The following is a 23,853-nucleotide window of genomic DNA, read 5'->3' as shown; positions in this document are numbered from 1 at the left end:
TGAAAAAGTTTGGGAACCCCTCTTAATTCTTGGGATTTTTGTTTATAATCGGCTGAGCTTTCAACTTCCTTTTAATATATCCCTGAACTAGCCACACAGTATGATGGAACCTCCACCAAATTTGACAGTAGGTAGCAGGTGTTTTTCTTGGAATGCGGTGTTCTTCTTCCGCCATGCAAAGCACTTTTTTGCTATGACCAAATAACTCAATTTTTGTCTCATCAGTCCAAAGCACTTTGTTTCAAAATGAATTTGGCTTGTCTAAATGAGCATTTGCATACAATAAGAGTGTGCAAATTGTGCTGAATTGTAGAACAATGTACAAATATACCATCTGCAGCAAGATGTTCTTGCAGGTCTTTGGAGGTGATCTGTGGGTTGTCTGTAACTATTCTCACAATCCAGCGCATGAGTTTAACATTTTGCCGTTTACCACTCCATAAAGCCTGTTATTAGTTAAGCATAATGGACGACACATAATAGTGTGAAGCATAACTGTCAGATTTTAGATTAAACAGTCCTTAGCAGTCTAGAGGTAGAACAGTTAAGTGGTTGACAACGTAAGAGTTCATTAATACGAGGGAATACAAACAGTGCGAGTGGAAAGCTTATAAGTATGAGGAGCGCAAAGTTAGGAGAAGAGACAGAGAAAAGTAAAGTTAACCTCATAGAAACAAAAATAGCAGGCAGCTGAGAGGGAGAACAGTACAGGAGCTTAAGGGGAAAAGATATAAAATATCTGTAGCAGATCTTAATGTTACCATTTAAGTTAAGGAGCAGCCGAAAGAAGAAGAAATTTAATTTTAAGGAAAAAAAAAGGTTAAGGCAGTTTACTAATCCCAAATCAAATTTTAATAATGGGGCCAGTGCAATGCAAGTCCTGTTGGATGTTGGACTTTTTAGATGATGGTTTGGAAGAGCCAGTTGTCTATCAGGGCTACATCTGCAAGAGATGCCAGGTGATCCAGCACCTCGAGCTCAGGGTTGTTGAACTGGAGGAAGAGTTGGCTGACCTGCGTTGTAATAGAGAATTGGCGGACTTGGCCCAGGAGTCCTTTAGAGAGATAGTGTGCACCCCCAAGGTGGCGTGGGAGGAGATTCCAGACCAGACAGGTAGAAATAGGTGGGTCACAGTCACAAGGCGTAAGGTAAAGGGTGCACACTGTCGGGGGCATCAACCCCAGAATTAGAAGTGTCAAACTGTTATCATGTCCTTCCCGAGCTGGACGGTGTCTCGGATAATTCTGAGGTGGTATGCAGGGATGAGGAGCCTCAACAGGCCACCTCAAAACCAGTTCCCAAAAAGAGAGAGGTAGTGATAGTTGGGGACTCAATCATTAGGGGGATTGAAGCGCAGGTGTGCTCCAGAGAGAGAGAGAGTCTTGCACGGTGTGTTGCCTTCCGGGAGCACAGGTGGGAGACCTCCCTGGAAGGGTGGATAGGCTCTTGGCCAGAGCGGGGTTGGATCCAGTTGTCATTGTCCATGTTGGAACAAATGACATACATAAGGGTAGTCTGTCAGTTCTGCGATCCAAATTCAAAGAGTTAGGTGTCAAGCTGAGGAGCAGAACTGACAAGGTAGTCTTCTCTGAAGTTCTGCCTGTGCCACGCTTAACATGTGGCTCAAATCTTGGTGCAGGGTAGAAGGGTATAGGTTTATGGGACATTTGGACTCCTTTTGGAACAGATGGGACCTGTTCCGCCAATGACGGGTTACATCTGAACTGGAGGGGTACCAAATGTATTGTGGATGCGTATGTGTAGGCTAGTCGATGATTGTTTTAACTAGAGAATGGGAGGGCAGGGAGTTTAGGAAAGGCCAGGTTTAGATATATACTTGGAAGAACAAACAATGGTGTAGAAATAAAAATGTATAGTAATGTAAATTCAAAGCAAATATTTAAATGTAGAAGGAGTAACACATTAAAAATAGCTTGCCTTAATGCTAGAAGTATCAAAAATAAGGTAAGTGAGTTGGAGTTTTATGTAGCAGAGCATAATTATGATATTATAGCAATAACAGAAACCTGGCTAAATAATAAATGTGGGGATGAGTATAACATAGAGGGATACACATTTTTTTAGACAGAACAGAAAAGGAGGTGGGGTTGCTGTTTATGCCAAACAGGATTTAAATGTAAGTCCTCTTCAGTTGGATGATGAGCCCCATCTTAGTGAGGACATGTGGCTTCGTCTGGAAAATATTAGGGAAACAGGACTTATTTTAGGAGTGTGTTATAGACCACCCAATTCAGACAGTAATTTCAACATAAATCTTTTTAGTAATATCAAAAAGGCAAGTTTATAGGGAAATATTATAGTCATGGGGGACTTTAATTATCCTAATATTAACTTGGGATAACCTTGCAGATCGAGGAGCACAAGAGCAGGAGTTTTTAGAAGTAATCAGTGACTGTTTTTTAACACAGCATGATAAAGCACCAACACAGGGCCTGTCTGGATTTAGTATTTTGAAAAATATTTTTAAAATGTTTTACATGTAATGCAGGACAGATACATAACTAAATCAGGAATTAATAGGAATACTCCACGGTGGATTAATAAAGATTTAAAAAAGAAGTTGCAAAGGGAAAAACTGCTTTATAAGGCATATAAGACTAATGACTGCAAAGTGAATCGTAGAGCGTATGAGAACATGAGGGCAACCATTAAGAAGGATATCAGGGAGACTAAAAGGCAGTTGCAGAGGAATATAGCAGATAAGGCAAAAGAAGACCCTAAGACAGCAGTTCTCAACCTGTGGGGCGCAAAAAAGGAGGCGCGAAGATGTGAAAAAAAGAAAACAAGAATCGAAAATATGAAAAATACATCTATTGAAATCAAAGCAAATTAACTTAAACTACATTCTGATACTAGAAAAATAAATATAGAGTTAGATAAATGTCGATAAAAGTTAAGTAGGTATAATAAAACTTGTAGCAGTGTATTGGCAGCAAAAAATATAGGAATAAATTTTATTAGGGTTTCAAAAAAACGTTAGGGGGTGCGATTAAAACTGTTATGAAAACTCGGATCGCAAATACTTAAAGGTTGAGAATCGTTGCCCTAAGAGATTATTTTAGTGGTAAAAGAACAGTCAAGGAGGAGGTCAAGTGCATTAGAAATAGTAAAGGGGAATTAAAAGATACAGACAGTGAAATAGCGGATGCCCTAAACTTACATTTTTCTGAGGTGTTTACAAGTGAGCAAGTGGATAACCTCCCAGAGGTAAACGCGACTACTAAGGAGATACTGGGGGGATTTGGAAATTGTAGAGAGAGAAGTGCTGCTCAGATTAAATAAGCTGAAATCATGATATTATTTATCTGGACTTTCAGAAAGCATTTGATAAGGTGCCACATGAGAGGTTGGGCATCAAACTAAAAGAAGTGGGAGTTGAGGGTGATGTTTTTAGATGGGTGCAGAATTGGCTCAGACACAGGAAGCAGAGGGTGATGGTGCGAGGAACCTCATCAGAACTGTCCGATGTTAAGAGTGGTGATCCACAGGGGTCAGTGCTAGGGCCGCTGCTATTTTTAATATATATATAAATGATTTAGATAGGAATATAAGTAACAAGCTGGTTAAGTTTGCAGATGATACCAAGATACAGTAGGTGGATTAGCAGATAATTCAGAATCTGTTATATTATTACAGAAGGACTTGGATAGCATACAGGTTTGAGCAGATTTGTGTCAGATGAAATTTAATATCAGTAAATTTAAAGTATTACACATAGGAAGTAAAAATGTTAGGCTTGAATACACAATGGGCGGTCGGAAAATTGAGAATACACCTTATGAAAATGATTTAGGAGTCATAGTGGACTCTAAGCTATCGACTTCCCAACAGTGTTCAGAAGCCATTAAGAAGGCTAGCAGAATGTTAGGTTATATAGCACGATGTGTGGAGTACAAGTCCAAGGAGGTTATGCTCAACCTTTATAATGCACTGGTGAGGCCTCATCTTGAGTACTGTGTGCAGTTTTCGTCTCCAGGCTACAAAAAGGACATAGCAGCGCTAGAAAAGGTCCAGAGAAGAGCGACTAGGCTGATTCCACGGGCTACAGGGGTTGAATTATGAGGAAAGATTAAACGAGCTGAGCCTATACAGTTTAGGCAAAAGAAGATTTAAGAGGTGATATGATTGAAATGTTTAAAATTATGAAGGGAATTAGTACAGTGAATTGAGACTGTTATTTTAAAATTAGTTTATCAAGAACACCGGGGACACAGTTGGAAACTTGTTAAGGGTAAATTTTGCACAAACATTAGGATGTTTTTCTTTACACAAAGAATGATAGACACTTGGAATAAGCTACCAAGTAGTGTGGTAGACAGTAAGACGTTAGGGATTTTCAAAACTCGACTTAAATACGAATTTTAGATAGTCTAACACTATGCAAAATACTTATTACCTATGCCTAATTTTTAGATGAAATCTCTCACTGAAAGTAGTTTTTCTTTTAGAAATTGTGTATGTGGATTTCACTTTCACCAAACAACAAATCTTTCAATTCTCACAGATACGCCTCTTTAAATCTCTTGGCACAAAGCCTGTCTCGCATGACTTGAAATTATTTCATACAGAAATCCAAGAAAACTTTGTCCATATTTTTCAGATTAATTTCATGTAAAGTGAGATATTTTTGGACATATGGATTTGTATCCATTATTGGCTGTAGAATTTCTAATACGTCCAATCGTTTAACTATTTCGATTCTTTGTTGCATCGCTTCTCTGTGATCATAGTTATAAACCTGACCAAATTGTGTTTTCTTTGAAATTAAACATTAATTGTTGCAGTACCACAGATTCTCATAGCGTATGGTCCTGAATTGTGTAAATCTATGTTTTGAGCATTGACTGATGCAAATGCGAACATATTATTGTAGATTTGGATATTTTGTCTGTAGTGTTTGTGGATTTCAATTTCACCAAATAACAAATCTTTTATTTCTCACGTATACGCCTCTTCGTTGAGGAGAAAAACTACTTTTCCCTGATGGCAACACGAATTAGACGATCTACAAGTCTCCGACTTAACTTTAAAGCCGAACGATATGTCATATCACCTATGTCCATATATTCAATCTCTTTTTACTGTTCCATTATTTCACCAAGTTCCGTTTGATTGCGCCAATGTTTTTGAACCTCTTTTCAACGTTCTACTTTGTCATCTACTCTTTGTATTTTATTTCCGGCCCTGGGCGTGGTTAAATCTTTTGGCACAAAGTCTCATCTCACGGGAATTGAAATTATCTCCCTGAAAAAGTCTTGTTTCGTCCTAGGATTTTTTTATATAATAGAAATAAGTGCCCAAGTAAATATTAATAAAAATATTATTTTGCAAGTTATGTGGATTTAAAAGTACTTTAATTGCATTAGTAACAATATCTATTTTAATAAAATATCATTTTTCTACTTAATTTTGTATTGTTAAAATTGTATCATGCTCCTGTCTCCTCCCACAGTCCAGAGACATTCAGGTTAGTTGGACTGGCAATGTTAAACTGGATGGGCTGTCACCCTGTCCCAGGATTGTTCCTGCCTTGCACCTGCAGAGGCAAAAAAGGATTAAGTATAAAAATGTCAATGTTACTTTTTCCTAAATGCAAATTTCAAACATAGCTAAATGTAAAGCTAATATGACAAAATCTTTCTCGATAAAACAGAAGGGCAGAATATAATAGAAAATGCAAATGTGCAAATATTTTTTTTGTAAATGTTAGTGTTCCAAAGGGAACAGTTTAATTACTTCCGTGAAGTGATTGCCTGTATTATATGTATTAAAAAATAACCAATTCTTTATGAAAAAGTTCATATTATCTTTAATACATTTGTATGTTCATTCTGGGTGGCATGTTGGTGCAATGGTAATGTTCCTGCCTTGCAGTAACTAGAAAGAGGTTTACATGTTCTCCCTGTGTCAGTGTAAGTTTCCTCCCACAGTCCAAAGATACTGTATGCAGTTTATGTCAAATGGCAAAGCTAAATTGGCCATAGCGTGTGTTTACCCTGCAATGGATAGGCACCCTGTCCTGGGTTTGCTCCTGCCTTATGCCGTATGGCAGCTGGGATAGGCTCCGATACCCCCCTGTGGCCCTGGTCTGGAGTAATTGGGTTAGAAAATGACATGATATGTTAATTCTATTAGTATCTTGTAATAAATTTGTTATGGTTATGGCTTTGTTGTGATATTAATTCATGTAAATACAGATTGACCCATCAATATTAGCCATTCTAAAACACTATCATCATTTGAAAATAACTTCCTATCTAAAAAATATTCAGTATTGGTACTGTAAATATGGACACATAAAATACTTGAATCAGAATCAATTTCAAAAACAGCAGTATTGTGCTTCCCTACTGATACCACATAGGTGCTGACAGACTTCCACACTGCCAGGAACCAGGCTGAGATTTGAACCCAATCTCGTGTTTTTTAGGAAACAAAAGTTTGTTTTACTTTGACTGCTTTTTATGTTTAACTTTAATTTTGTCTGTTTAATTTTAGGTTTGTACTTAATGAGCTAATTCAGACTGAAAAAGATTATGTAAAAGACCTGGGAATTGTAGTGGAGGTAAGTTTATCTGGTTGTCTGCCTAACGGAATGATTTTTTTCATGTTTTTAAAATAATATAAATACTATGTAATTATCTACTATCATGAAGATAGGAGCTAAAGCAGGGCGATCACAGCTCCGAACAACTCGTATTCTGAATGAAGTCTTGAGACTGTATCTGCCTTCTCTATACAGTAATAAGGTACCTGTATTTTCCTTGAAAACCTGGACTCTTCTTCCTGTCTGTCGTGCAACTCTGTAAAACACGCTTGACAATACCTGTATTTTAAAAAAAAAAAAAAATGCTTCTTAAACTGCAAAAAATGTTTTTTTGAAAATGAGATGTTAGACATATCTTTTTTTTTTTTACTAGAAATACAAGTATTAAAATACAGAATGAAAACAAGACATTAGATGAAGATGAAGGTGTGATTCCAAAATGCTTTCACAACATAATTTTTCTTCATTCTGGAATCAACTTTTTTCAGGATTGTTAATTTTTCTTTCAGTGTAAACTGACGTTGTTTCTTGCTTTTTTGTTGATCTCAAAGAGAACTTTGAGAAGTGTTATGAAATTTGAAGAGTATTGTATCCGTACACAACACACTTACCCTCGTGGATGCTCGGTGTAGCGCTGACTCAGAATTCGGGGGTGATGTCGCACTTACATGCTTGCCGAGCTTTGGCAAGACTGCCCGAGACTGTAAATTTTGCAATAGACTCTCTCTCTTTTTGAGACAACACGGCACAGAAGGTGTAGGAGCAGCATTAAGTATTTTTTGTATCACATTATTACCTTTGGTGGCCATTTTTGGTCAGAAAAAAACATTTATTATACATTTTGTTAAAACAAGATTAATTTAACATGATGTTCTATGAATGTTTGTCCAGGCTCATAAAAAAGCATTAGTTATTCTGAAAATTCTGTTACTTCAGTATTTGCTATAATGGGATTACCTGTACCTAAAATTCACTACTTAAAGCTTGATATGCTCTACCAGTTCTCTTCCGCTTACTTTTACTTTCCCTCTAAACAGCATTACAATAAATGTAAACCTTCATGTATTCCCAGCATTCCTGCCCATAAATATATTCCATTACTCTAACCTGTAGTCATATTACCCTTCTTTATTTCCTTACATCTCTGATGTTCATAATTGTAATATTTAAAAAGCCATCATATTTCCTTGCTGTTTTTGTGTATTTTACCATTTTACTTAAATACTGTCCATTTAAATGATAAGTTTGGTATTTTTGAAGTCAAAGTTATTTCTTCACAAATGTAGTATATTTGTATTTTATAAGCAGGATTGTATTCTAAAGTTATGTATACATTTTTAAAAGTATCTTCCTTGCACTGGTGCTTTATAGTTCAGACTAATGGGGTATTATAAAAAAAAGTAAATAAATAATTTAAATCTTTAGATAAATTATACTTTAAAAAATAGATTATTAGCTTTATTATACTATTTAATGTATTCTGATATCTGTTGACTTATTAGTAACTTCCATCTCTAAGGGTTATACAGAAACAATGTACTTAAAAGATAAACTGTACATAATCAGACACAACATTATATAATACACATTTTGCTCTGAATGACATGCTCAAATGTGTACATTAATTTAGAACTCTGGCAGGTTCGGAGACTCAGCATTACATAGCTCAAGAGAACTATAATTCAACATTGTTTTGGTCTCCCAATTTTTTAGCCATACGGCCACTTTTTCTGCCAATAGTGCACTTGTGATATACCTGGTAATGTTTTATGGGCACAGTAAAACACTTGTATAGTAAATGCCTGCACTTTGTTCCATCTTTTTTTAAATAGGGGTTCATGAAGAAGATTGAGGAAAAAGGTGTCCCAGAAGACATGAAAGGAAAAGACAAAATTGTTTTCGGAAACATTCACCAGATTTATGATTGGCACAAAGAGTATGACATTTGTTTTTACCTATGCATTTGCTTATTACTTATCTGCCTTTGTTTTTAACATTTTTAAGGGCTATTTAAATATAATAGTTTATTCATTTATTTGACATACTATATATCACATAGACATTTGAATTTACACTTGTACTTGCAATCAGTAAAGGCCGACTAAAAACTGGATAAAATGGTATGAAAAATAACAGTACAAGATATACTCAATACCCAGTATGTTATACATCATTATAAATGTTATAGCAAAAAGAACTTCATCGTAGAAGTTAGAATAAAAAAAAAGTTCTTCATAGCAGAACAACATTATTCAACAGTTTTTTTTAGTATTTTCTTGGGTATAGTTATTTAGGTTGGCCAAATCAGCCAGTCTTTATTAACTATTGATGCAGATCTTTGTGTGATTAATGAGGATACCAAAGAAGACACAATGTTTAAAATGGCTGATGTATGAGCGCTGAGCACGTGTCATTATTAGTCAGCTCTGCTACAACAGCACAAAAATATCCAAAGTAATCCAGGGATGATGAGATTACCCGGGATGATGAGATTAGGCAAGTGGGCCACAGTGAAATGTTATCAGTTACTGTTCACCCCTAGCTACACCTGACATTTGTTATAAAGTGTTTGATGTATTTTAGAGCTTGGCTGGGGCAGGAAGCATGACCTGAAGATATCAGTGCAAATGGTCGCATATCTTTACCATATCCATAACTGAGGCTAGACCACAGTTTCATGAGAGCCTACTAAGAAGTATATTTGCTTAGGCAATTAGGCCATAGGATTGAAACAATACAAAAAAAATACAAAGCAAAATCAAATTCTAATTAAGGTTATTATTTTGATAACTCAATCAGTGAAGCAGTAATTGGAAGAAAATAATATCCACTTTCAAAGATGAATTACTTAGATGATGCCTGCTTATATGATATTTGTAAAGCTTAAAATACATGCAGCTTTATTAAGTCACTGATGCAGATTCCTTGATCATCCAAAATTGCACAGAAATATTAGAATTTGACCAAATACGTGGAGGTGTCAAAATGTCTTGCTAAAATGTATGTATATATATAAGTATCAGTGCAGTTTATTTTATACTGTAATTATTATATTGTTTTAGTTTTTTCCAAGGAGAGCTGGAAAAATGTCTTCAGGACCATGACAAATTGGCAGAACTGTTTATCAAACATGTAAGTCTTCTCACAATGTACATTTTTGCCTGTGTGAAACATAATACATTCCATTGTTTTAACAATGCAGTAGGAATGTTACCTCATAACATTTTACAAAAACCAGTAGTGCACCTATTATAAAACTAGTTTGCTTTTTGTTTCAAATGGCTACTTCTAACAGAAAAACATGTTGTAACCAACTCAGTATGATAGAATACTGAATCCAGTATGTTATTTTAGTACTGAAAATATTTGTTGTTGAGAAGCACATGTGTGATCCAGTAGTAGTCTTAATTTAATGTAAAGCAGCATAGTAATGTTTGATGCTAGGTGCTGGCTTGCCTGACAGTTCTGGATCATTGCATTGTTTAACTGTTATTGAAACTATCAGCCAAGCCAACAAATTGCTTCAAGCATTACCATGCTGGGTATCCATTTTGCATGCACAAGATACTGAGCTACAAGTCTAAAATGGGAGTATATATTATTGTCGTGAGTTCTTTTATGTCAAACCTGTCAGGTGATTAATAGTTTTCTACTCTATATTGCTGTATTATGTAACAAGACATTTTCTTTCAGGAGCGGAGACTGCATATGTATGTTGTGTATTGCCAAAACAAACCACGATCAGAGTATTTAGTGGCCGAGTATGACGACTATTTTGAGGTACATATATATATATTTTTAAGAGCATAGAAAACAATAGATATCATGCCTTCAGGCACATAATTTTGTTCTGATTTACCGTCAGGGATTTTACTTCTCGTAATGAAGTATTAGTAAGGAATTCAGTTTAACCTGAATGATGAGTTTATAGATAAGGGGCAAGCAAACCAGTTTAAGTCTTACTTAGAATATGTAGGATGGGATCATTAAAAGGGTATTATTTAAAAACAGTCCCTTCTTAAATACACATTAAATAGTAGATTTGAATTTTCTGTATTTTATTAATTTGGACAGGTAATGTTGTTCTATTTCAAAGATAAATTCAAAAATAAAAAAATCACATTATAATTACACACGTATTGGAAATATTGTTTTTGTAGGAGGTAAAGCAAGATGTGAACCAGAGATTTACAATTAGTGACTTCCTTATAAAACCAATTCAAAGAATAACTAAGTACCAGCTACTTCTTAAGGTAAATATTACTTGTTTAATATTACTAATATTACTTATTACTGGAATAAAATTACTCTTACATTGTTTAAATAAGTCTATACTAAAAGCTTTAGTTTTTGACCCCAAATTAATACTAATACAGTAGTGTGAAAAACTATTTGCCCCCTTCCTGACTTCTTATTCTTTTGCATGTTTGTCACACAAAATGTTTCTGATCATCAAACACATTTAACTCATCCGAGGTTTGGATTTTCTTTTCTCCCTAAATAATAAAAACCATCATTTAAAAACTGCATTTTGTGTTTACTTGTGTTATATTGGACTAATGGTTAAATGTGTTTGATGATCAGAAACATTTTGTGTGACAAACATGCAAAAGAATAAGAAATCAGGAAGGGGGCAAATAGTTTTTCACACCACTGTATGTCTGTATGCATATATTGTCAAAGATGTGTTTAGAATATGTGACAAAAAACCTAAAAACAGACTAAGTAAAATATATTTTGACTGGGAAGATAGTATTAGTAGGGGTTACACCACATTATGGGGTATATTTGAGATGAGGCTACACTGTGGACAAGTACATTTCCACTAGAGTTGGGGTGATTGCTAGTGTTATGTTGCAAAGAGAAAGAAAACTTTCAGCTACTAATGCATTTGTCAAAATGTTCTACCATTGTTTTTAGCTGCTGGTATGTAACTGTAAGAATTTTCCTTTTTGTTTTAACATTGACATCTTCTGTTTAATGTACACAGTGGGTTGAGGGCAAACATAGGAAGATTTAATAAGGTAACAAGATATTAAAAATGTAAAACATTGCACAATTTTAAAGGAAATCACTGCAGTTATTGTAATTAAAACAAATTGACAAACATTGCTGTATTGCTTTTTGCAGAGATGACACACTACATTTTAGCTTAACATATTTTTATATGCTTAACATATTTATATATTAGTGAATCCATCATCTTTTAAGCCTGCTTCCTGCAGGGTTGTGGAGAGTGAATGTCTATTTTGTCAACGTCTTTATTTTGAAGAGTTACATTATATGGGAATAAATACTACCTGCTGAATTAAAAAAAAATGTATTTCTATGCATTAACTTGTCATGTATTGCCTGATTTAGGATTTTCTTAAATATAGTGAGAAGGCTGGACTAGACTGTGAAAATACAGAGGTAAAGTCTTTTTTAGTATTTTTTTCTGATTGCATTCTAATATTTTGCATAATTATGTAAATATCCAATTTACCTTCTTAATTACTATTATAATGTATTTAGCTGATACCTTTATCCATGACAAATTTCAATTATAAAAATATAACTGTTTACATATATTTTTCATGATTGGGGCAGAAACAGGTTAACTGACTTGCTTGAGTCTTATGATTCAAAGTTCAGTCCCATAGGCACTATATTGTACTGCACTGTCTGTAGGGGTTATCTCCATCCTACACCTACTGTTCTGTCCTCTTTTACAATGTGTACTTTAAGTTGTTTTTCATATGTAAATTTCCATTTTGCCCACTGTGTACAAAACTGGAATGCCCAAACTTAGCTGTGTAGATCATGCACGTATCAGGTTCTGGTCTAACCTTGTAGAAGGCAAAAATAATTACTTGTGTAACTTGACTAGAGACTTCATTAGTATTTGAAATCCACATTAAATCAGAATATTAACTACACATTTTCTAATGCTTATAAGAATATTAACCGCACATTTTCTAATGCTCATAATGGATTTCAGGGTTGCAGGAGACCAGAGCCTATACTATGTAACGTCAGACAGAAAGAAGCTCATCCTAGGACCCATTCATGCACACAACCACACTGCAAATTTAGAATCATAAATTAACCTAACATACAAGTCTTTAGAATCAGGATGGAGAATAGTTACAGAGAGGATGTTGCAATTACAATAAATTACCTGAAAATGCAGAGTAACGATGCAATACTACTTGAGAACTGAAACAGTAAAAAATATACAGTCATCGCTTAAATGATTATGAACGTTCACTGCATGTCATTACTCAAGTTACATAGTTCATACACAGTTTAACTATAGTTACAGTACCTGCAAATGGCAGCAACAAAGTAAAATTCAAAGTTGTTTTTATAAAAAATGTTTGCATATATTAGTATTATTTTCATTGGCCTCACATAAATATCCGTCCCTTGTACTGAATCCTCAGGTCGGGGCACTTGAGATAAAAGGTATTTTTAAATGTTATGTGTGCTTTTATTAAGTAGATAAAATATGGACCTTGCTTTCAGATTGTATAAAATCTGAAATAAATTATTTTTGAACATAGTTCCTGCTATTGTCATAGTTATAATAATTATTCAGAAAAAAGTTTTTCCTTATTTTAAAATATCAGTAACTGAAACTCTCTTTGTAGCTTGTATTGCATTCCAAAAACCAAAGTAAATTATATAGTTCATGCTTTTGGAATGTCTAAGCTAAGTTTTCTTGCTATCTTGTCAGCATTCCTGGTTCTAAAGACATGATATGAATCTGTTACTGTCAGGAACACAGCACATAACCAAACATTTGTTTTTGTCTGAGGAACACAAAGATCAAAACTTTACACTGAAGACACTTTTATAGTGTTGTACACACCAGTTAAAAAGATGACTAAGAGAGCAATGTTAAGACATCACATGACCCTGAAGGAGTCCATTATAACTGTCTTGTTTTTCTTCTAACAGAAAGCTGTGGAACTCATGTGCCTTGTACCAAAACGCTGCAATGATATGATGAACCTTGGACGTTTACAAGGCTTTGAGGTATCAAATTATACAAATTTTTAATATTTTAGTGACTATAGATTTGTATTACTTAAGATCATTTTCATTTAAATTGCATTACTAGAAGGAAGCCTGGAAAGAACCTTAAATTCATTAAGACATCAAATGGTTCCTCCTTCTTTGTAAGCTCGCATTGTTAGTTTATTAAATTACAACAATTTTAAAAGGTTTTCAGTTATTAATTTTCATTGTAAAATGATTTTTTTTTATAACTGTGGTAGTATTTTGAGAGTAATTAAAAAACTGACTGTGTGTTTATTTTTGAAAGATATACCTATCTTATTTAGTGTTTATTTACAAAAGGCTGTTAGCTCAAGAAAAATGGCTTTAACAATGCTGTATTTGCAAAGTTAGTAATGCAGAATCAAGCATGAGTCAAAGACATTAAAAGAAACTTCTCAGTCCAAAAAAATTTGTTTTTAAAAAAAGGTTTAGTGAAAATTCAAAGCAAACAGCTCACACAAGAATAGAGAAAAAGGTTGTTACACATGAAGAATAAAAGGCAAAAAAGGAAAAAAATATTTCTTCTTTAAACTTAACTTTTTCTTATTAAACTTCAGTTGTTTTCTACTTAAAGATTAATTATTTCTCTACTAGACATTAAGCCCGTTACAATAACGGGCGATAGAACAGTATTGCATAAACATTATTAGGAACAGTCTATATTAAATGGCAAGGGACCTTGACCTCATTCTGTTTGTTGTCTTAATTTTTTTGTTAAAAATATTTTTGCAAGAAGCCTAAAGTAAAATAATATTAAAAATAGAAACGTATATGACAATACAGTAAGTATAATTAATATTGCCTTAGTGTAAACTTTATAACAATCTGTAATACACAATATCTGAAGAAGATATTTAGGAAAATGTTTTTATTTTTTTACCTCAGGAAATTTTTCAATAAAATTTCATTATAGACAACATTTTTTGTAAACACTCTTGTTCAGGACCATCTACAACGTTGACAACAACATCTGTAAAACTTCTAACTCTTGATAATGCAACATAGAACTGACTGTGGCTGAATACTGGTTCTGGCAAGTAAATGGCAACTTTTTCTAAGGTTTGCCCTTGAGCTTTATTAATTGTTATGGCAAAGGCTAATGTAACTGGAAATTGTTGCCTTCTTATGGTAAAGGGTAAATTAGTAGAGGATAGAGCCAAATCAATATGGGGAATATTCTGACGCTCATTTTCTTTTTTACAATCAATCTATTTGCTCGTATTTTTCTTTGTCTTTCAGCCTTTCTTTTGTTGATGTTTACTTGCTGAGCTGGCCGTTCTTCCAGGAGATGTTGCTTATATACAATTTGAGTGTCTGTGTCTTTTGTCCTACTTGACGTGTCCTTTTTTTTTGGGTGGCATGTTGTTAGTAGATAGTTAGTTAGTAAACATGCAGGCGGGAGTATGCGTGGCATCTCCCCAGCAAAGGATTTTATGTGCACAGCCGCGACTACCCAATCAGCACGCTCCCCAGCTTTTTGCTTATTTTGCTTATCATGCGCGGCTACGCCATTCACTGTGTGCCCAGCTTCCAGTGTGTTTGTGTCCACGATGCTGGTCGTGCGTGTCGCACCGAGCCTCGCACATGCATACTTCACCAAAAGACACGCACACAGGGGTTTTATTAAAGAGGATAAGATGCTTTACTTAATACATTCAGTACGTTCTATTCAATGGAGCATGTTATGTTACATACAACTAGGCACAGTTTGAAATGGTATGCCCTCCATACCTTACCTACGGCAAGGCAGATCAGTAACCAAGACTTATCTGCAGCCAGAGAGACAAAAAATAATTAGAATAGAACCTCCCATATACTATGCACTAATATATATGCAAACATTTAATATACTGTAACTAAGAAAATACTTCTATCAACTTAATATAACCTAAATAACTATAAAATGGCTTTTACAAATGCATTTCTCCTTCAAATTTTATGAAGAGTTATAAATCATGCACGTTTTAAGAGTTGCAGCTCTGATAAAGTAAGGATTATGTAAATAATGTTGCATTTTTGTTTTAATTTTTTTTCTTACATAATGTCACAATCACTGTAATTTTGTGTATTCTTTTTTCATTGAATTGCCTTTATTAATCATTGCTAGGATGCTGTGTGTTAGGCAGGTGGTGAATGAAAAAATGTGTTTTGACCTTTTCAAACTTTGACAACACTTACGTAATATCCCTCAGTTTTCTTCCTCTTGATTTAATAAAATTGGTCTATTTAGGGAAAAAATAGGTGACAAATCTTGGTATCAGAGTGCCCCCCAATATGCAGTGCTATTATCCAGCATCCCTCTCAAGATATTCTACATCCTCTCATTTTTGAGCATTCTTTTACTTATCGTTCCACAATTTAATACTATATCTGACATCCACTGAGTGTGTGACTAATGTGTAATGCGTAATTTGACAGTGCACTGTTTAGCAACTGCCATACTATGCATGTTGTCCTCTTAGATAGAAGTGCCTCACTTATACAGACAACATTTGAAAGCCGTATTCCTCATTCACCTTCATCTACTTTTTCATAGCCATTAAAGAACAGCGTATTGTCCATTCATGGATGTTTAAAATAAAAACTGTTCAGGTGCAAAAAAAAAAACAACAAATGTTGGGTGACCAGCCAAGTAGTACATCATTGTGTTATTTCAATAAAGCAGATGTATTTTACCTGTAATAATAATAATAATAATACATTTTATTTATGTAGCACCTTTCCCATGCTCAAGGCACTTCAGAGTCTTAGAAAAAACAGCAGGGTATATGTAAAATTGGATACAAATGTTTTCCTGAACAGAACAATGAAACAGATAACAAAGCATGAAATAGAATAAAGAATAATAAATGTGTGTATTTATTTACTAATTATCCTACTTTATTATATTTTCAGGGTGGATCATTACAAAGTACAATTGATGTGCAATGTTCACATGTCCAGGTTCACAGTGGCCAATTAAAATAAAACTACATGCAAAAAGTTTGGGGATTGTCAGACATGATCTGGATGTACAAAGTATATTGTAAATGATGTGCAGTTTTCTTATTTTCACAGTGTGACGGCCCAGTGTATTACAGAGAACTGAATATGCTTTGTAAACGCTACCTCGTTGCATCCCTTCTACGGTGACTTTACATTTTCTGCTTCTTCTGGGCATACCTATGCAATGGACATTGTAGTTTAAAGTTCTCAATGTAGTGGTAGCAGCATCACTCTTTAAAAAAAAAAAGAGAGACGGTACTGCATTCATTTAGAAGAGTTGTTCAGGCCCAAGGACATACTGTAAGACAATGAAGCTGTTTTATGTGATATAAACTGTATCCCAAAAAACTCAAGTTCCATCCATCCATCATCCAACCCACTATATCCTAACTACAGGGTCACGGGGGTCTGCTGGAGCCAATCCCAGCCAACACAGGGCACAAGGCAGGAAACAAACCCCGGGCAGGGAGCCAGCCCACCGCAGGGCGCACGCACACACCAAGAACAATTCAGAAACGCCAATGCACCTAACCTACATGTCTTTGGACTGTGAGAGGAAACCGGAGTACCCGGAGGAAACCCACGCAGACATGGGGAGAACATGCAAACTCCACGCAGGGAGGACCTGGGAAGCGAATCCGGGTCTCCTAACTGCGAGGCAGCAGCACTACCCACTGCGCCACCGTGCCGTCAGGAAGCAAGTTGATTTTTAAATTAACGTGTTTAATATACAGCATACAAAATTTAAAAAAGAATCATAGTTAACTGTACTGAAATATGCAACAGTAAATTTCTGATAACCAAGTAGTGCCCAGTTGTACTAAAGGGTATGCTAGGGTACTAGGTGGCATAATTTTTAAAAAGATGTTCCCCCTTCATTGTGTAATTCATATGTGGGGTGCATTCAGCATATACATCATTTCCTAAATATGCATATAGTGTACACTGGTAAATTTGTAATATTTTGTAGTAACTTTCTATATAAGAATATGGGGGCTTGTAAAACTTTTGGTTTCACCATCTGAGCAAGGCTACAGAAAGAAGCTTCACATTGAGAATTATAATGACAAGTCCAAAGAACTGGTCACATGAAAGACATGGCAACAAAACGCATTTGACATTACATTGACGACACACATGCTGTATTCATCTAAAGGACAATTGACAAAATATGCTTATTGTCCATTGACTCATGTAACACCTACCTTCATTTTTTCTTTCTTTTTTAATAATCGTGTATCTGGGAGTGTTGGACACAATCAAAAGAATTTAACTGTAGTTTGTTCACCAGTGTTCTACTTTGCTATTTAGAGATAACATATTAACTGTGGTTTGAGCTTTAAGTTCCTTGTATGTTCTGGTTCTATACGGATTGCCCTTGCCTAATGATGACGGTATTCAAAAGTCTTTTTTATGATACTGTTCTTTATTTGCAAAATTGTAAACATTTCGCTCCACTAAAGTCTTTGCTTTCACAAATTATCTTATATATAATCGTCTACGTGTGGAAGTGTGTGTGTCTGTCTGTCCGGCCCGGAAGTAAGATGTGGAGTCAGGGTAAAGACTCAACCTCTGAGGATACACGAGCGAGGTGAACACATCGGCAAAGCGAAACCTCTGAAGAAGGAGTTACTTGCTTAGTGGCTAGAAGAAGTGGCTTAGTGCAGAAGCAAGGCGAGCACATCAGCAAAACGGTATCCCTTTTTACTTTTCCACCCACCGCTAATACACAAGCGAGGTGAGCAAACCGGCAAAAAGAAACCTCTGAAGAAAGACAGTCACTTAGGCACTACTGCACAAACGATGCGAGCAGGTCAGCAACACGAAACCTAGGACACAGATGCCCAAAGTAGTTCCTTTCAATTGCCTGACATCTCTGCATTTCAATTTTTTTTTTTGACAATTTCAGTAGTTTCTAGGAAAAAGCACGGGCTTACACAGCTAGTATATCATCAGGATACTATGGTTGCATGTACAGTATTTGAGATATAGGTTACTTCTGTACTGTGGGCTATTAGTGTAATGGGCTGAGATGACTGTGCTCTACAACTATTCAATAACTAAATTATAAAGCATCTTTAATATTGATTTCAAATTGTAATTGGTATAATGCATTGCACATCTTATAAATTATTTTGACTTATATTCTTAAATTTAAATCTCATTCCAGAATAACAGGACAGGCTGCTTTGTAATCAATGAAGGGTCCAGTTTACTAGAAGTGCTTAACAATACAGTTTAAAGTGCCATGATGGCACTGATCAGGGCAGCCACGGCTGCTTGTTTGGTCTGTTCCAGAGCGCTGAATCTATGGCTGGTTTTAAATGTGCCCCGCATCAACCTTTGGACGACAAATGTGTTATGCTGTAAGCCTGCCAACTTACAGTTGCACCAATGGTGAACAACCAATCCTTGTGTGCTTTCAAAATCAAAAATCTCACTATATATATATATATATATATATATATATATATATATATATATATATATATATATATATATATATATATACACACACACACATAGATATACATACATATATATTGTAAGAAAACAAAGGGAACAAGATAAAGGTTTGATACATTTGTCTTCTGGTGTCATCTCCAGTCTTAGCAGGTGCTATTGGCTGGAGGTTTCTGTGCAAAACACTTTATTAATTGGTAACTAATTACTACTGCTAATATAAAATACTTCTTTTGACTCGACTTAATTGGTGTTAGAAATCATTTGTGGATCATCATTTAGGAATTAAGTCTTTGTTGAGCATTTGGAAAGTAAACATTTTAAGTCCTCAAGCTTATGTTTGTTCCCTGGAATTTAATACTAGCTGTCGTAAATTAATACACTAACCAGGCTGGAGAAAGTCATTTTAGTTGAATCTTTTGTAAGTTTTTAAAGCATAGTAATGGTATGCAGAGAAAGAAATGCACTATCTGAGGGTTATGTATGCAATCTTGCCAACAGTGTTTCGTTTTAGCTATGTAAGGTACAGGAACTAGTTAACAATTGGATGAACTTGCTTTGCACATCCAGCAATCCGTTTCTGGCCAAATATGGCACAGAGAAATTATATATTTTTTAACAACTGCTGACGATGCTGTGAACTTTGCAGAGTGAATGGAGGCTCTGATCTGGATGCTCGAGAGACTGAGTGAGGAGTCTGAGTGTCTGGGCTTGCGAATGTCCTGGATAAAAACCAAGAGGCAGGCCTTTAATGACCTCTTGGGCACAGCCATCAGCAGTGTATCTGTTTGCGGAGAGAGTGTTGACCTTGTTGAGAGGTTTACTTACCTTGGCAGTGACATTCATGTCTCTGGTGACTCTTCCTGTGAAGTCAGTAGATGGATTGGGAGAGCATGGGGGGTCATGAGGTCACTGGAAAGGGGTGTGTGGCGCTCCCGATATTTATCCAAAAGGACGAAGGTCCAAGTCTTTAGAGTCCTGGTGCTTCCTGTCTTGCTATATGGTTGTGAGACATGGACGCTATTCAGTGACCTGAGACAAAGACTGGACTCCTTTGGTACTGTGTCTCTCCGGAAAATCCTTAGATACGGTTGGTTTGACTTTGTGTCAAATGAGCGGTTGCTCATGGAGTCCCGAATGAGACACATTACCTGCATTGTGAGGGAGTGTCACTTACGGTACTACGGCCATGTGGCGCGTTTATCCGAAGGTGATCCAGCTCATAAGATCATCATTGTTGGGGACCCGAGTGGCTGGACCAGGCCAAGAGGTCGCCCACGTAACACCTGGCTGTGGCAGATAGAGGGTCATTTCCGGAGGGCAGGACTGGGCCGCGTGTTTGCCTGGGGGGTTGCAAACTGGGATCCCGAGTTGTTTTGCTGTGTAGTGGGTGCGGCAATGCACTGTACCAGTGCATACTCCCCAACTTGACTTGACTTGATGTGCAATCTGTACCTTTATAAGTAAATTTATGATAGGGCTGTTCATCTAACCTAATTAGAGTGACCTTTTTGTTTTACTATAGGGCAAGCTAACTGCTCAAGGTAAGCTGCTACAGCAGGACACATTCTTTGTGACAGAGCAAGACTCTGGAGTACTGTCTCGCAGCAAAGAACGAAGGGTCTTCCTCTTTGAACAGATTGTAATCTTCAGTGAACTCCTCAGAAAAGGCTCTTCGACCCCTAGCTATCAGTTTAAGAAAAGCATTAAGGTACATTGTATAAAAAATGTGCTCTATTAAAAGATACCCTAATTATCTGAGAAAGTTGTAAACCGCATGATTCCATACAAAGTAACTAAATGTTGAGTGTTCTCTGTAAACCCTTTACAAATTCATCATTTACTTGATCAAAATCATTGATGACTAAGGACTCGTACATTTTTATTTTAGATGAGTTACTTAAGTATGGATGAAAATATTGATAATGACCCTTGCAAGTTTGCACTTTACTGCCGGGGGTCATCTGAGAGATTCACACTTCAAGCTGCCAATCCAGATATAAAGCAAGCTTGGGTAAATGACATTAATCAAGTCCTGGATACTCAGAGAAACTTTTTAAATGGTATGCCATTACATTTTTTTCATAAGCATGTACTGATATAATTAGCTGCATGTACAAAGTGGCAGTGACTTACTCTGTGATTTTTATTATAATAGAAAACTTTATGAAGAAACCTAATTTATGCATGTTATTTGCACTGTAAACTTCAAACATTATATACTATACTTAAGATATACTTTTTACAAAGCAAATAATACTTAGTATATCAAATTTTTGTCTAGTGTTTTGAAATTTCTTTCTTTTATTTGCAGCTTTACAGTCTCCAATTGAATACCAGAAAAAGGAATCAGGTAGCCATTCCTTAACTAGATCACAAGGCAGCTGCAGGTCCAATAATCGTCCTGTTTCCTCAGCTCCTGGTAGTACAGAAAAACCTCCAAAAGCTGGGATGCATCCATCATCACTACCACCCTTAAAGATACCTACCTCTAATGGAAGCTCTGGCTTTGAGCACCATAAACAAGCAGATATGAATGAAACTAGCAAGGTCAGTTAGCTAAAGAAACAAAGCAAAAAAAAAAAAAAAACAGTACCAAAAAAATCATAGGAATATACATACAGTATATGGAGTGACATTCTAACTGTTATTACATTAAAACACATAGAAAACCAATGTAGGAAAAAATTAAAACTAGTTCTTTTAGGATTCATAATAAATGATGGTGAACTCCATCTACTGAATAAAATATCTTGACAGGATGAAAAACCACATGAAGCACAATGATTTACATTCACCGAAAATGCACACAGTAAGTGCACCTAACAAGAGAAAAAGCAGTCAATTTTACATAGCATTCATATGTTGCTCCTGCTTGTACACAAGTTTAATTTCAGGGCTCAGGTCTCTTCCTATAATAAAAAACAAGCTGTCCCCAGTCATGTGGGTATGCCCTTTGAATGGAGTTGCATCTCTTAAAAAACAACGTATTAGATTAATGGGCCAGAAGTGCTGACTTATCGTCAGTGTTGTCTTTATGTTAAGTTATTCTTCAGCTACAATGAATAATATAGTACTGTATAATGTGCTATACTATACTGTGTATATAACCAGAATAAAATAAAATAATAACAGTTTTCCTTTTTTTAATGTTTTGTTTTGTTTTGCAGAATGATATAGCTGGATGTAATGGAACCTCATCAACTATGATGGTAATCCAAGACTACAATGCACTGAAAGAAAATGAAATTTGTCTAATCCATGGTGAGGTGGTTCAGATCCTTGCCTGCAATCAACAGAATATGTGCCTGGTTTACAGACCAGCTAACACACACTCCCCAGCTGCCGAGGGGTGGGTTCCAGGATATGTTCTGGGTCCCATATGTAAAAGCTACACAGAAAATGCTGATGGAAGCATCAAGTAAGTGCCACTTGGCTTCCTTGAGAACAATGTAAGGAATTAGAGGCAATGAAAGAGATGATTCCCCTGCTGATCCCCCCCTCACATTCTTTGGATCAAACTGTAAAATACTGGAATAAAAACGGGGAAGACATACCTGTCAGCCTTTTTGTTTATATTTGTAAAAAGAAATACAATAGGTGGACTGTAGGACAGTTATGACTTCTCTCATGAAAACATCTTACAAAAAATGGAACTGACTGGATTGGACATTAATTTCTGTTTTATGTTTCTAATATGTTTTCATTTGGGTTTTTAGTCATTTGGCCTTATGTGGTACAAAGGCCACAATCTCCAAAAGGAGATGGTTTTATGTTATTGTCTATGGCAATTTGTTTTGTACAGCTTGTATTTTTTATTTAATTTTTATTTCTTTTGAAAAATGTTGACAGTATACTGTAAAAATGTTTTGTTTGGTTTGCCACGACTCTTTCCAGTACATTCCTGTAAAAAGTCTTTTGCACTATTTAAAAAGAAGAAATTCACATATTAATGAAGTCAGGTTGTGCAATATAATGATAGTCACAATGTTCATCATTGTACCTGTAATGTAACTAAATTTTAATTGTATTATTTTAAATATGTAAAATAAATTTTCAACATGAGCATGACTTAAAGAGGCTAAATAAGTTGAACTTGTTTTGCCTCAAAAATATTAAAAGGTGATATTTGCTAACTATTGGCAACATAGTACATGTACGTACAGTACAAAACATTTCCAGATTACTGAAACTTTTTTAATGTTAGAAGAATGCAAAGTGTCAAAGGAAACAGTATCTCTTAATACTTTACTTCAAGTAAAACAGTAAAAACTACTGTCAGAATAAACCTGGTTCCAGCCATTCTTAGCTAATGCTATTTTTATATCTGAATTATTAGATGTTTGAAAGTGATACTGTTTCTAATTTAGTTATATAATCTGCAATGTTCTACTTATTGGATTTGTTGCAGACATAGATCTCTTCAAATTTCACCCAGAGTAAATTTAAATTATATACACATAGCGTATTACTATTGTGGCTAACCATTACGTACTCACTAGCACCCATTTCTAAATGATGAACCATTTTCAGAATTGTGGACTACATTAAATCTGGTTATTTTTTTCTTTGAAAATGCTGTGATGCGTATTACTTTTTTTTTTTTTTTACACAGTGTTTTTTTTTAGGAAACTAGAATGGAAAAATCCAATTGAAAGTAAAGGCCAACTTGCGTTATGTGTTCTTTATCTGCTTATTTATTTATATATTGTTAACATTTTTTCTACAGCATCATCTACTTTAAAGCATAAAACTGTATATATTTTCATGGAAGAATGTCCTAACAATGTCAA

At 35.3% G+C, this 23,853-nt stretch overlaps 1 protein-coding gene across 8 annotated transcripts in view; it reads left to right on the top strand.

Moving 5' to 3' along the window:
* Window positions 1-23,853, top strand: part of kalrna (kalirin RhoGEF kinase a) — a 758,514-nt gene that overhangs the window by 695,793 nt on the left and 38,868 nt on the right. For all 8 annotated transcript variants that reach the window (XM_039757406.1, XM_039757408.1, XM_039757407.1 and 5 more), the window contains 11 exons: window positions 6,520-6,586; window positions 8,401-8,504; window positions 9,631-9,700; window positions 10,262-10,348; window positions 10,729-10,821; window positions 11,930-11,980; window positions 13,511-13,588; window positions 20,586-20,771; window positions 20,952-21,123; window positions 21,375-21,610; window positions 22,231-22,481. In XM_039757406.1, the coding sequence (XP_039613340.1) occupies window positions 6,520-6,586; window positions 8,401-8,504; window positions 9,631-9,700; window positions 10,262-10,348; window positions 10,729-10,821; window positions 11,930-11,980; window positions 13,511-13,588; window positions 20,586-20,771; window positions 20,952-21,123; window positions 21,375-21,610; window positions 22,231-22,481 (1,395 nt within the window). The remainder of the gene's footprint in view (window positions 1-6,519; window positions 6,587-8,400; window positions 8,505-9,630; window positions 9,701-10,261; window positions 10,349-10,728; window positions 10,822-11,929; window positions 11,981-13,510; window positions 13,589-20,585; window positions 20,772-20,951; window positions 21,124-21,374; window positions 21,611-22,230; window positions 22,482-23,853) is intronic.

This window comes from Polypterus senegalus, chromosome 6 (assembly GCF_016835505.1).
Source record: "Polypterus senegalus isolate Bchr_013 chromosome 6, ASM1683550v1, whole genome shotgun sequence".
Taxonomy (NCBI): Eukaryota; Metazoa; Chordata; class Cladistia; order Polypteriformes; family Polypteridae; genus Polypterus; species Polypterus senegalus.
The sequence above is the reverse complement of the archived record's forward strand: the minus strand, read 5'-3'. Positions and strand labels throughout refer to the sequence as shown.